Here is a 13,444-nt window from a genome sequence, read left to right on the forward strand (position 1 = left end):
CTATTTTGTTAGAATTTCTACTTCTATTAATTACATATTTGGTTTCAAACATGTTAGGATACTTTCAAAGTTTAAAATTTGGTTGCTTAGTTACTAATTATAAGATAATATATATATATATATATATATATTATTTTGTGTCAAATATCTAAAGCTATCAAAAAATGATATATTTACTATAAAAAAAATGAATTGAATGCCTTTTTTTAGATAAATAATTTTTAACAGATGGTCAAAACACTCAAAACGTGAATTTCATAAATAAAATAATTAAATTAACAAAAATTGTAAATAGACTTCGAATCGTTGCGGGACACACAAAAGAATGAATGATGATTATTATAATTGTTATTTCTTTGTAATCTCTTTATTGTTATTATTTTTACTGAAATGAACCAGATATTTCGAAATGGACAAAAAATATTTTTACCGAAATAATCTTCTTTTAATTGCTAAAATAATAATTCCAATTTTTTTTTTTTTAAAACTAAGTTTTAATACAATAATAAAATCAGAACCCGGTCAAGTTTGACTAGACTTTGCTAGTGCTAATTTACCCATAAAATGATAGCTTTTGCTAGTGCTAATTTACCCAACTGATTAAAAGTGTCCATATCCTTTGTTATTTTTTTGAGAATCAAAAGTGTCCATATCTAGCTATACTGTCCTCGCAGAAATAAAATCTTTTCCTTCAGTATTATAAGTATTAAACAATGTCTCCAAGCTATTATAAGCCGGACTATAGAATAGCGTCATGTACTTCATCATATACGCTCAAAATGATGGTTTTTTCACATCATGATTGTATTATTTGATGAAGGGTTATAATCCTTTATAAAGAGAGATACAATTGTCCAAACTCCGAAGGTTGTGACTCTTATGAAAGGATGCATGCAAATACTTGTCATATTCAGGTCATTCTAAATTCCCATGTATAATAACATGTCTATACATTCTCAATTTTAGCGTCCAGAGCAAAATATTATTATTATTTTAAAATATGTTAAATAGTTAATTTGACCTCCATCAGTATTTTTATTCTATCCTACATGACTACATAGTCTACATTATTTAAATATTTGAATAGAAAATAGAGAGGATTATTTTCCTTAAATATTATATTTTATATTTTAACTAATTAATTTCAACAACAATGCAACCACCAACCACCATAAAATCCACACAATCCACATGAGCAATGCAAGGACACAACAAAAAACCACAACAATTTTACAAGATTCTTAAATTAGTATGTCAACTCATACATGGACTCACCACAATCTGAATTTTAATTTTTTTTTTCAAATGCTAATTTGAATAAAATTATTTTAACTTTTTGTTGTGTTTATAGCACTATTCAATCCAGACACACAAACATACTTGACATTGAAAGCATCATTGATCCCACATGCCGCCAATGGCTGCCCCATCTATACTACCAAACTAAGACCGGAGAAAGAGAATAGAAAAGATAAAAAGATACATGAATGATGCTATAATGACTCAGTTGTGGTGTTGAGTCATTATTTCACATCTCTTTCATATCCATTTTTATGCGTTAAAATGTGAACATTTTCATATCGATGGTAGATATGTGCGAAATAACTAATGTTAACTAATATATTTCTAATCCATAATTTAACTTTTACGAAAGAATGCCTATAACGTTCCTCAAAAAAGTGATTGGGACAACAGCTCTATCCTTATCTTACGTCTTTCTTAAAGTATTTGATGAAATCTTCTCTGCATTGAAAAACTTTTGAGACTTATGTTCTCATTGGTTATTTAATCAAGATATTTATGTTGAAATCTATTTAGTGGAGGCCTATTCACCCAAGACTTCAACTAACATTTAACGCATTCATACAATTTCATGCCAATGCATTATACATGGGTAAAACCAAACAAAATTCACAATAGAAAATATCGATTATAACAATATAACCACATGACTGATTAACACAAATCAAACTCTAAGACCCTTAAAATTAAGGCCGGTACAACTAACCTAAATAACAACACATCCAAATTTAGACAACTGGAGACGACTTGACTTGATCTTGGATTTGCAACAACAGCAAGAAAGGATAAAGGGTTTATATATGTCATCTATAGGAAGTGTGGTTTTATATGGTCAGGTCAAGCGCAAAAATGATATAAATACACTTTCACATTTCAGAAAATGAGATCATGAAAGTGTTTCACAGTGCTTAAGATTGATGTTTGAAATTAACTAGAGAAACTGGAATGCAATTGTATATTATTGGCATGTGCATATCAAACGGAGAATTGAGCATGGGAGATCCGTTTGATACCATAGTATATATATTTATGCAGATAAATGAAATTTCATCAACAAAAATAAATATAAATGCAACAGATGCAATGAGAAGTTTGATCTGCAAACAAGATCAAAACAATCCAAACCACACAAAAGGAACAAAACTAAACAAAGATCCTTAAACAGGATAAAAAATAGACAAAGTCATCCTTCATAAGCTGCAAAGAACTCTATTTAAGTCACAGACCGATTAATTCAAAACAGCACTCACTAATCTTGCAATTGGAGCAACCCTCCAAGCATCATGAGTAACTCAACTTACATTTTCTAGACCTGAACATTTAATTGAAATCAAGAATTAATTAATCAAATATTCGAAATACAACTAACACGACCAACAAGACAAGGGAAATGGAAATGACAATTTGGAAACCAAATAGGAAAGGAAAACAATATTTAAAAATTTGCCATTTTCAGAGTGTATTCTATATTGCACACGGTTCGGTACATTGAAAACTAGATATTGCGCACAATTTGGCAAAAATCTTTTGTTTTTGTTCTTTGTTTTTTACAAAACTATTTTGTTAAAAAATTTTAAAAAGCTAACTTATATTTTTTTTTGGTTAAACTTTTACCATAAAAGCTAACAAAAACTATATTTTTTTCATCTCATATTTAGCTAATAAGCTACTGGACAACTATGTGATACTAAACGGACATATAGAATTTTCCACTGATATATGACTTTCTTGCTAATTCTTTTGGGATATTCCACAATTAATTTTGAAAATTACCTAAAAATACTGATTGAAGTTTCATATGTTAATGTTATAACTTCACCAATTTGATGATCAAATTTTGCCAAATTATTTATTTGGTGATGAGACACCCGTGTTAATATTTAATTTTTGTGCTCCTCAAAGATAAGGACGTGCATTAAGCTTGCCAATTAATGTTTTTCAAGCTTACGCTTTTGAGCGTAAGAGGGATTTACGACAAACTCGCAGTAGTTGAGCACTTCATACAGGTTGTATCTATATATAGTAAATACTTTCAATCCAATTTGTATTCAACTAAACAGCTAAGGGTGCTAAACATACATAATTAGTGGTTTAGGACATCATCATTATTTTACTACACCATGTTCATGTTGATGCGCTTGCTTTACATACTCCCTCTGTTTCATCTTATACATTCGTTTCCTTCCAAACAGCCACTATGCCATGATGATGAGAGCTCAGCCTTGTTGCATTTCAAGGAAAGCTTTATCATAAACAACTCTGCTTCCTCTGATCCTGATGCATATCCTAGGGTCAGATCTTGGAGGCTAGAAGGTGAAAACAGTGATTGTTGCTCGTGGGATGGTGTTGACTGCGATGAGGACACAGGTCATGTGATTGGCCTTGACCTCAGTAGCAGTTGTCTATATGGTTCAATCAACTCCAACAGCACTCTCTTCCGTCTTGTCCACCTACAAAGTCTTAACCTTGCTTACAATCACTTTAACTACTCTCAAATCCCATCCCAGCTTGGAAATCTTTCAAGACTGACATATCTTAATCTCTCTTCTTCTATGTTTTCTGGTCAAATCCCATTTGAAGTTTCAAAACTGTCCCAATTGTCATCTCTGGATCTATGTTGCAACTATGATTTGTTTTCAGGCAAATACTTCTTGCAATTCAACGAGTTGAGCCTAACAAGCCTAGTTGGAAATCTAACGCGCATAGAAAACCTTGATCTAAGTGGGGTGAATATATTCTCCACGGTGCCTAATATCTTTGCAAACTTGTCTAATTTAAGGACCCTTTATCTCCATGACTGTGGAATGCATGGGCAATTTCCACCAGGCATCTTTAAGCTACCAAATTTGCGGGTTCTTGACGTGAAGTACAACCAAGATCTCACCGGTTCTTGGCCTGACTTCCAATATTTGAGTAGTCGTCTGGAGGAAATTGACCTTGGAAGCACCGGTTTCACCGGTGAGCTACCCATTTCGATGGGAAACTTCGGCTCCCTGACTGCTTTGAATATTTGGGGTTGCAACTTCTCAGGATCTATTCCTTCTTCAATCGGTAACCTCACAAATCTCATTTACCTTAGGCTTTCAAATAACACTTTGGTGGGTAACATCCCATCTTCAATTGGAAATCTTATCCAGCTTGCTTTTCTAGACCTCTATGACAATCAATTATCTGGTCCAATCTCTTTTGGGCTTACAAACCTGACACAACTGGTTGTCCTTAACTTGGGCGGCAATCATTTAACTGGTCCAATTCCTTTTGAGCTTACGAACCTCACAAAATTAAATGTCTTGGGTCTTTGGGAGAACAAGTTTGAAGGTCAGTTTCCAATCTCCATTTTTAAACAAAATAATCTTTATTTTGTTGATATTTCTGCTAATTACCTTAGTGGAACTTTGTTTATTTGCAACATGACTTCTCTTCATATCCTTGATGTGTCCGACAACTACTTTAGTGGTTCACTTCTTCCATGCCTGCACAATATTTTGGAATTGAGGATGATTAGTTTGAGAGGAAACAAATTCCAAGGATTATTACCAAGATCATTGTCCAATTCCACCATGTTAGAGGCCATTGATGTTAGTAATAATCAATTCAATGACACTTTTCCCTCTTGGTTAGGAAATCTTCCAAACTTAAAGCTTCTCCTCTTGCGGTCCAACAAATTCTATGGGCAAATATTAGAAAGTCCTGAAACCAATTATCAGTTCCCCAACTTGCGAATCATTGATCTTTCTTATAATAGTTTTATCGGAAGGTTGCCATTAAAGTCCTTTAGAAATTGGAACACCTTGAAATTGGACAATGAATTCCACTTGACATATATTCAGGCAAAAATATCTTCTAGTGATGGAACATACCATATGTATTACGATTATGACTATACAATGCAACTAAGAAACAAAGGTCTGGATATAGCATACGACAAGGTCCAAGAATTCTTTAGAGCAATTGATATGTCAAGTAATAGGTTTGCCGGAGAGATTCCAAGTTACACTGGAGATTTGAAAAGGCTTCGTATGTTGAATCTTTCCAACAACATTCTCACCGGACACATTCCACCATCTATAGGAAATCTCACCATGCTAGAATCATTGGACCTTTCTCAAAATAGGTTCTCAGGGGAGATTCCATCACAACTAACACAGCTTACTTTTCTTGAATGGTTCAATGTTTCTCATAACCAACTCACTGGCTCTATACCACACGGGAAACAATTTGATACATTTGAAAACAAATCATTTAAGGGGAATTTAGGCTTGTGTGGTAATCCATTATCAAAGAAATGTGGGGATTCTGATTCTTCACTACCTTTACCTTCAACTTCTAAACAAATTCAAGATTCTGCTGTGTCTCTCTTTGAATTTGGTTGGGAAATAGTTTTGATTGGGTATGGATTTGGATTAATCGTCGGAGTGATAATTGGCAACATTGTGGCTACAAAAAAACTTGATTGGTTGATGAAGACCTTTGGAATAAGGCAACGGACACAAAGAAATGTGGGAAGGGAGAATAGGAACTAAGGTTTTTTTTTTTTTTTTTTTTGAAACTGGGCTTGTACCTTGTGAAGATATAATTAAATATGTTTAGAATGTTACAATATCATGTGCATACTTAATATGTAATTTAATAAAAATTGCGTTCTACTTCTACATGTTCTGATAGAGTAAAGTACATACTTTCTCCTTTTTATTTTTATTTTTTTTAGTACTTATATCAGGTGGAGCAACCTTTTGCTATATTTTATATATACTTAAAGACTTTTTATCCCAATAAAACGACTCATCCCTAATCAAAAAGTTATTTTATATTTACATATTACAGCACTATACTCGTGCAATGCACGAACATTGTAATATCCATTTCCTTTAATGTTTTTGGCATATTAAAGATTAAAAAAATCAAAGGAATCAGTTTCGTATTAGAAGCCTTTTCAGTTTGGTCAAATTAACGATATGTTTTGGTATTGGTCAATACCAATGTACCTTTTGGAGATTATCATTACAGTATATATATATATGTATATACATATTCACTAAATTAGTAAGTAATGGTTAAAGTTCATATTGTAATTTAACAGGTTCTTATGTTTTTTTAAAGGAGATATTTATTAGAATTCAAATTTCCCATCCGACTCTTGAATCATAAAATAATAAATTTAAAAAACGACTATTTCAATTAAATTTTATTACTAAAAATTTAAAAAAATTAAAAAGAATTCTTTATTTTTAGCATCTCTAATAAATTGGGAATAAGAATGCATACCATGGCCTCTCTTGGACCCCATATAAGTGGAAGCTTTCTGCAATGGGTACAACATTATTTTTTTTAATAAAAAATAATTCACTATTTAAATATCTTCAATAACTTAACATAACTTTTATTTTTGATGAAATTCCGATTTAGTATAAGGAATGTTAAATGCGGAAATTTTGCAGAGTTCTCTGATGTGAGTTTTAAATGTGTAAGGCTTGTAGTGAGCTGAAAATCTATACATTATTTGAAAAAGTTAATTAGGATGACGATGTTGACAACATATTTGTCCAATCTCAGTTGTTTGGCTTGAGATTTGCTTTAGGTTGTGTTGAGATTTCAATTTTGTGGCCAGATATGTGAATTCTTGATATTTCTATTTTACAAGACCCAATGTTAACTGTGCTAGTTATTTTTAAGAGTGCATAATTATATGTGTTAGCAACCATTATTGTTGTTAGTTATATAATATGATGCTTTATAGAGTAGATAAAATGTCAGTTGATAAATTTTGGATGCATCATTCTACTAGATATATTAATGGGGTTGAAAATTTTCTTGAGTATGCATTTAAACATTTAATAAATAAAGATATGAAAATCAATTATTTGTGTGTTGATTGTAGCAATAAGTATTGTTGGATTGAGGATAAGGTCTAGTATCATCTTATACTAGAGTATCATCTTTTACTAGTGGGTCATGTCTTTAACACAATCGTATAGGAAATACATATTTATATTATATACTTTCATCATATTAATATTAACTAATAGTAGGTAGATGTGGCAAGGGCTTATAAAAAAAAAGGCAGCTCCTGAGAAGTTATTCTGCAGAAAAAAGGCAACTTCTCAGGATCCATTCCTTCTTCAAATCGCACACGTTGAATCCAGGAAAAACCAGTATCATTCTCAAAACAACAATTACACACCATTTTTAAGAGTACATATTAATGTAAAACTAAATGTTAGACTCGTTATGTTTTATTCTTTTTATAACTTCTACCACCTTGGACCACATAGCTTCCAAAATGTTATGCTATTCAACATAACCCAAAATCTAACAAGAAAGAGAAATCTAAGATCAAACTCGTAGTAGCTATATAATTTCAGAAATTATCCACGAAAGGTGAGTATCATGGAGGAGGGCTCAAAAATTAGACGCAAAAACCATATTGGCCAAACAAAAATAGAAACCAAACCCTTAGTTCCAAAACTTTGGGATCAACTATGGAACTAGTCAGGCCTTAGCAGCTGATGCACCTGCTGCAGTTCTGCAGCTGATGCACCTGTTGCCACACTGGTGTAGCCCAGGCTGCAACACAGTGCAGCAGACAGTGCACCAAGGCAGCACCAGCATGCACACCCGTGCATCAGCTGCTACACTGATGCAGCTCAGGCTGCAACTCAGTGCAGCAGATAGTGCACTGGGGTAGTGCTAAACAGGTACAAGCAATGAGTCAGAACCCTATTCGTTTTCCCCTGAAAAATGTTTAATGCAGCAACCAATGCATTAAGAGCAAGAAAAGTTGACTTCTTGAATATTAGCTGTAAAAATAATTGAGTAAGAAAGGAAGGAAAAGAGGAGTCAATGTAAAGTGTAGTAGTAGGCATAAGAAGTAAGAACAGAGAAATGAATGGAAAATAGAGTTTTGTAGCACAAAAATTGAAAAATGTTCAGTGAGAGTCAGTATTGTTATGTGTTTAAGGTAGCTGTCTAACTTACTGGCTAATAAGAACATGTAAACACAATTAAAAACAAGAAAAATTTGATTTAGGCCTTAGCACCAGCATGTAGCTGATGCACCTGCTGCCACACTGGTTCAGCCCAGGCTGCAACACAGTGCAGCAGACAGTGCACCAAGGCAGCACCAGCATGCACACCCGTGCATCAGCTGCTGCACTGATGCAGCTCAGGCTGTAACTCAGTGTAGCAGATAGTGCACCAGGGCAGTGCTAAACAGGTACAAGCAATGAGTGTTCAATGTCAGTGACTAATCTCTATAAACAAGTTAACCACAAATTTCTTCTCTAACTCCTAAACAAAAAATGTGCAGCAAGACATACTTGCTGCATCAACATCCCTAAACTCAACCATGTTGGTGACATTTTTGCGTCCATGATCTTCCTCACCACATTAGAACTATGACCCGTGCTACTGTCCAGCAATCCAATAAATGTCACACAAGTATAACACATGCAATTCAGAAATTATACACTAGAGATTTATTTAACATGCTACTTTGTTCTGGTTTTGGAAATGCAATCATCAAAAATGAAATCATCAATAATTAGCCTCTTATATCAATCTTACATGACTAATAATGTTAGACGACATGTGAGTGGGTTAAGATAGCATTAATAGGGCACAAATCAATGTGAGGAATGTAAGACATGCAAGCTATGAGCCCACCACCCTAGATGTAAATGTGGAACAAACTCTAATGAACGGTTTTGGACCCCTTAAAACACAACCAGATTGGTTAGCCTAGATTAATTAGCCAAGTTGTTACTTAGTCAAATTATGCAATTCTAGGTTAAAGCAATCAAATAATCATATCAAGATATAAAGCAGCGGAAAATAAATGAACACAAGATATGATGACCCAAGAAACCACACGGTAAAAACCTAGGTAGGATTTGACCTAGCTATCCTCAAGGTAAACCTGAATCCACTATGCGAAAGAATCGAAGTTCATAAAGGAGGACTATAAGCTCCCCGCTTGACTTCCTAATGCTACCCACCAGTAGAACTTACTGACACGACCACGTGCAAGCTCCGAATCCATGGACTCCTTCTTTCTTGGATTCTTCAATCAGCTACAAGCACCCCCGCTTGATATTCTTTAAGTTTCAATGTTAGCAACCAAGTTGATCATCAAGATGTAGATAAGATCTCCAACTTGAAAACCCTAAGTTTTGTGTAAAGGAAAGCTCCTCTAGATCTCACAAGAGATTTACATAAAATAGCAATGTATGAGCAACAATACAATTGGAGCAACCTTCAAAAACGTGGCTAGGGTTTAGTTTATATACCTAGGGTAAAAACATAAAACCCTAAACGTTTAATGAAGTAGGGCTGAGTTGGAAATTCTGCAGAAAAATCAACGTGTGCGATTTTCGATCGATCAAGTCTATTCTTCGATTGATCGAGCCAAGCCGAAAGTCCCAAGTACTTCTGCAGCCACTCGATTCCAACTTTACAATAATAAACCAACTTTGAGCAAGCCTAAACAAGACTAAATACATTGTTTTGATCATGGTTTGCCAACATTACAAATTAGAGTTCTAAATACATAAAATCTTAAGACCTTAGAACCTAACATCTAATATTTTCAAGTATGAAGAAGAACCAAATCACAAGGTCAAATAGAGAATAATACTTGGCTGTATTAGTGTCCTTAACAAGGAGTTGTACAGCACGTTTAACTAGTTGCTTTTTTGAGCCCTGCAAGATTCAAATGATGTTACCATGAATCCAATAATTTGATAAAAATCCAGTTAACATAGCCAATTGACTATATAAAAATCAAATGTAGGAAATGCTAGATTATGTAAAGGCAAAATGACACCAATGGTAGAAAACACCATTGGTCGCAAAGCAAGGAAAAAACAACCATCATCAAATTTTTACTACAAATAACAGTGCATAACCATCAAAAATACAAAAAAGTCAGATAAAAGAAGCATTGGACAAAAATATATAAATATAGCTCAAACACATAGGAGTGATGAGCATTGTCTTACATACACACCCATAACAAGCATTAGTTTCTACCAATAAAAAAAGAAAAGAAAAATAATAGTGCAATAGGTACAACACTGACAATTTGATTACTAAACCAAGCCTACACAACCCTATAGAGACAATCTATTGTTCCTTCACTCCGTCATTGATATTCAAGGTGCCTTTGGTACTTTTTTTCTAGCCACTTCAGTTGGATGTCCTTGTTATCAGAAATTGCTTGAAACATGTGTCTAGCCTGCTCTTTTTCCATGAAGTAGATGGTGCTGAACATATGAAGGTAATGACCCAAGTACACCCTGGGAAGACTCAACACCATGTCCAGAATTGCTTTAACCTGAGCAGTTGCTATGGGAGTAGATGGTGTATGGGCACTTAGACTAGATCTTTCAACAAGAACATTTGAGATGCTCTTCAAAGAGTCTGACATCTCTTGCGCAGCTGAAAGCTTTTTTTTTTTTTTGGTTTCTTGGAAATTGGTTTGAAAATGTGGACACTAGTTGCCAAGCCTTTCCCCTTATTCACTGCTGGTCTTGCCCTCGACGATGATGGACCTTCAACCTCCATTGCGTCAACATTCACAACGGGTTCACATAGGGGGTCAACAAATTCTACGCTATCAGCGGAGTCCCCAGACCCTTCGTTGGTTTCCGTTGGTATTGGACCACTCGTGCAGAATGCATTTCTCCCCGTTGCAACCGTGCCTCCAAACATGATGTTCAATAGGTCACAATTCGGCAAACCATACATTTTAAAGGTTTTTGCATCAAGACATGCCTACATGTGGACAACTAGTAGTTAGAACACGAGAATATAGTTTTAGACAGTAAGTTTTTCACAATTATATATGTATTGATCAGAACTAACCGCAATTTTTTGGTTCCACCACTCATCAGGTGCGTCAAACATCCTAGTTCCAGCATCATAACCCAACCCAGTCTCATTGTCCATACACTTGTTATAAGTCTTCCACCTTTTTCTCAAATTATCCCATTTGTTTTTAATTTGCACCCAAGTCACCACTTTTCCCATCTCACCCAACTGCCGAATCACTTCATTCACCCTAATTTTGGACAAAAATTCGGTGGCCTTCCTCTGGTCGTCCATGAATTGCACAGCACAGAACCGACAAAACGCTTCTAGTTCCTTAGGGTCTTTCCAGTCAGCTCTTTCATCTTTACCACCACCGTCCATCGATTTCTTCTGCTTAACCATTTTTCCTACAACTTCCTATACTCATATATTATTGAGGCATTTCAACAAACACTTCAGGTGCATATCAATAATCAGTTAGGCATGCCCACATGACAAATGCAAAGTAGACTCACATGTCCAAATACAACAAAGAACCAATGGCATTACACGAAGGATAAAGAAACCCACATACTACACTCATGGAAAACACAACAGAGAACCACAACAGACATTGTTGGACACAAAAAAACCACATGCAAACATTATTGAATACAAAAAACCACAAATTGATGAAGCCTCATGGACAAGCACAGATGAGAGAGCATGAAAGATAAAATCACTTACCTATGAATGCAGACACCGACAGTGGTGGCAACGATGTCCTAAGCGGAGAGAAGCTTGTGAGCTTGAGCGTTTGTTGAACAGAGGGGATCTTTTCTGTAAATTCCGCGTAATGGGTTTGTGTTCATCAATTGCTGTGCTCTGTTTTGATAACTTCGTGCTTGGTGGGTAGGTGCAAGACATTGAAGATGTTTCAGACACAGCATTGAAGGGGATTGAAGGCATTTATGCCACAGTAGTTGGAAAGAAAAATCAGGAAGCTTGAGGAGATTGGAATTAGTCGTTGAGAGGCAACGCACTGTTTTGATTAGAGATGATTCTCAGCTTCTATGATGAACAGTACGTGCAAGAGTTCCCAAATCAGCTAAATCCATGAACAGTACGTGCAAGAAGAGGCTTGTGAAGATATTTGTTTGAGCTCTTGCAACACGCGTAGAAAACTTAATGAAATGGTGCGTAGAGAGAGTTTAATGAAACGGTGTGCTCTGCTGAAAACTTGCGTTTTCTCACCTGCGTTTCCTCTCTAGCTTTAGTGCGCGTGGGTCCCAGTGCAAAACGTGGAACGCTGAATTAAGTAAGAAGCAGTGCTATCCAAACCGGGTCATAGTATCAATTCATTACACTTACATACAGTAAAAGCATAATTCTATTCACCCCATACTTCCAAGAAAAATTAATTGCTAGGGATTTCTCTACAACCTAAACCTCGACCTTGAATGTGGAATTCAAAGGGATCAAATAGGAAATGATCTACTTCACCGCCCCATAGAATTTCTACAATTCAATATAATCCTTCTCACTGCATCACGCCAAGCTAATTTAGTCCAAACCTGAACCAAACTCTTTTAGTTAGAGATTTTTTTTTTTTTTCATTTAACATTACTTTTAAAATATTTTACTTAGTTGTCATGTTTTTAAAATTATGTAGGAAACTAACATCTCGAAATTCTAAAACTCGAGTTCAAAGTGAAATTCGAGTTTCTAAAACTTGAGATGTGTGTGATGGTAAGCTAATGTGGAAAAAAATCCACGTGGAAATCAAGTTTTAAAAACTCGATTTCCTATGTTCACCTGATCCTTTCTTCTTCCGTGAACTCCTTCTTCTTTCTTCTTTGTTCTTCTTTGTTCACTTGACTTTGTTCTTTGTTCTTCTTTGTTCACCTGGTCCTGTCTTCTTCTTCCTCTGGGTTCTTCTCTTCGTCTTCAATTTCTTTAGAATCTTAGACCTTCATAGTGTTCTTCAGATTGTTCTTATTCTTTTATGGAAATTGAGTATTTAAGACTCGAGATCTATGTGGCATGTTAGTGTCCAACTCAGCAAGTAGGAAGCGAGTCTTTGAGCCTCGAGTTCTATATGGAACTAAAGTTTCTAACACTTGAGATGCTAGTTTGCTAAAACCTTTCAAATGTGTGTTAGCTTACTATATTCTATCTCCTTACTATGCTAGTCCCCAAATATCCCCCTTTTAGTTAACTACAAAGCTAAACTTTATGATCAACACTTTTGAGTTTTTTAATAGCCAAACTCTTGTAGTTAACTACAATGCCAAACAATTTCCTCCTAAACTATAAAATCGAGTAATGCCTCCCTTCCGCCCCCCCCCCCCCCCCC

General features: G+C 34.9%; 1 protein-coding gene across 1 annotated transcript; it reads left to right on the top strand.

The window, feature by feature from the left end:
• The first annotated feature begins 3,422 nt into the window (after positions 1 to 3,422).
• LOC112003718 (receptor-like protein 9DC3) lies at positions 3,423 to 5,825 on the top strand. Its single transcript, XM_024035918.1, has one exon. The coding sequence runs from the start codon at positions 3,423 to 3,425 to the stop codon at positions 5,823 to 5,825; it is 2,403 nt and encodes an 800-aa protein (XP_023891686.1).
• The last annotated feature ends 7,619 nt before the right edge of the window (positions 5,826 to 13,444 follow it).

The sequence above is a fragment of the Quercus suber genome, unplaced genomic scaffold (assembly GCF_002906115.3).
Source record: "Quercus suber isolate HL8 unplaced genomic scaffold, Cork oak 2.0 scaffold_771, whole genome shotgun sequence".
In the NCBI taxonomy this organism is placed as follows: Eukaryota; Viridiplantae; Streptophyta; class Magnoliopsida; order Fagales; family Fagaceae; genus Quercus; species Quercus suber.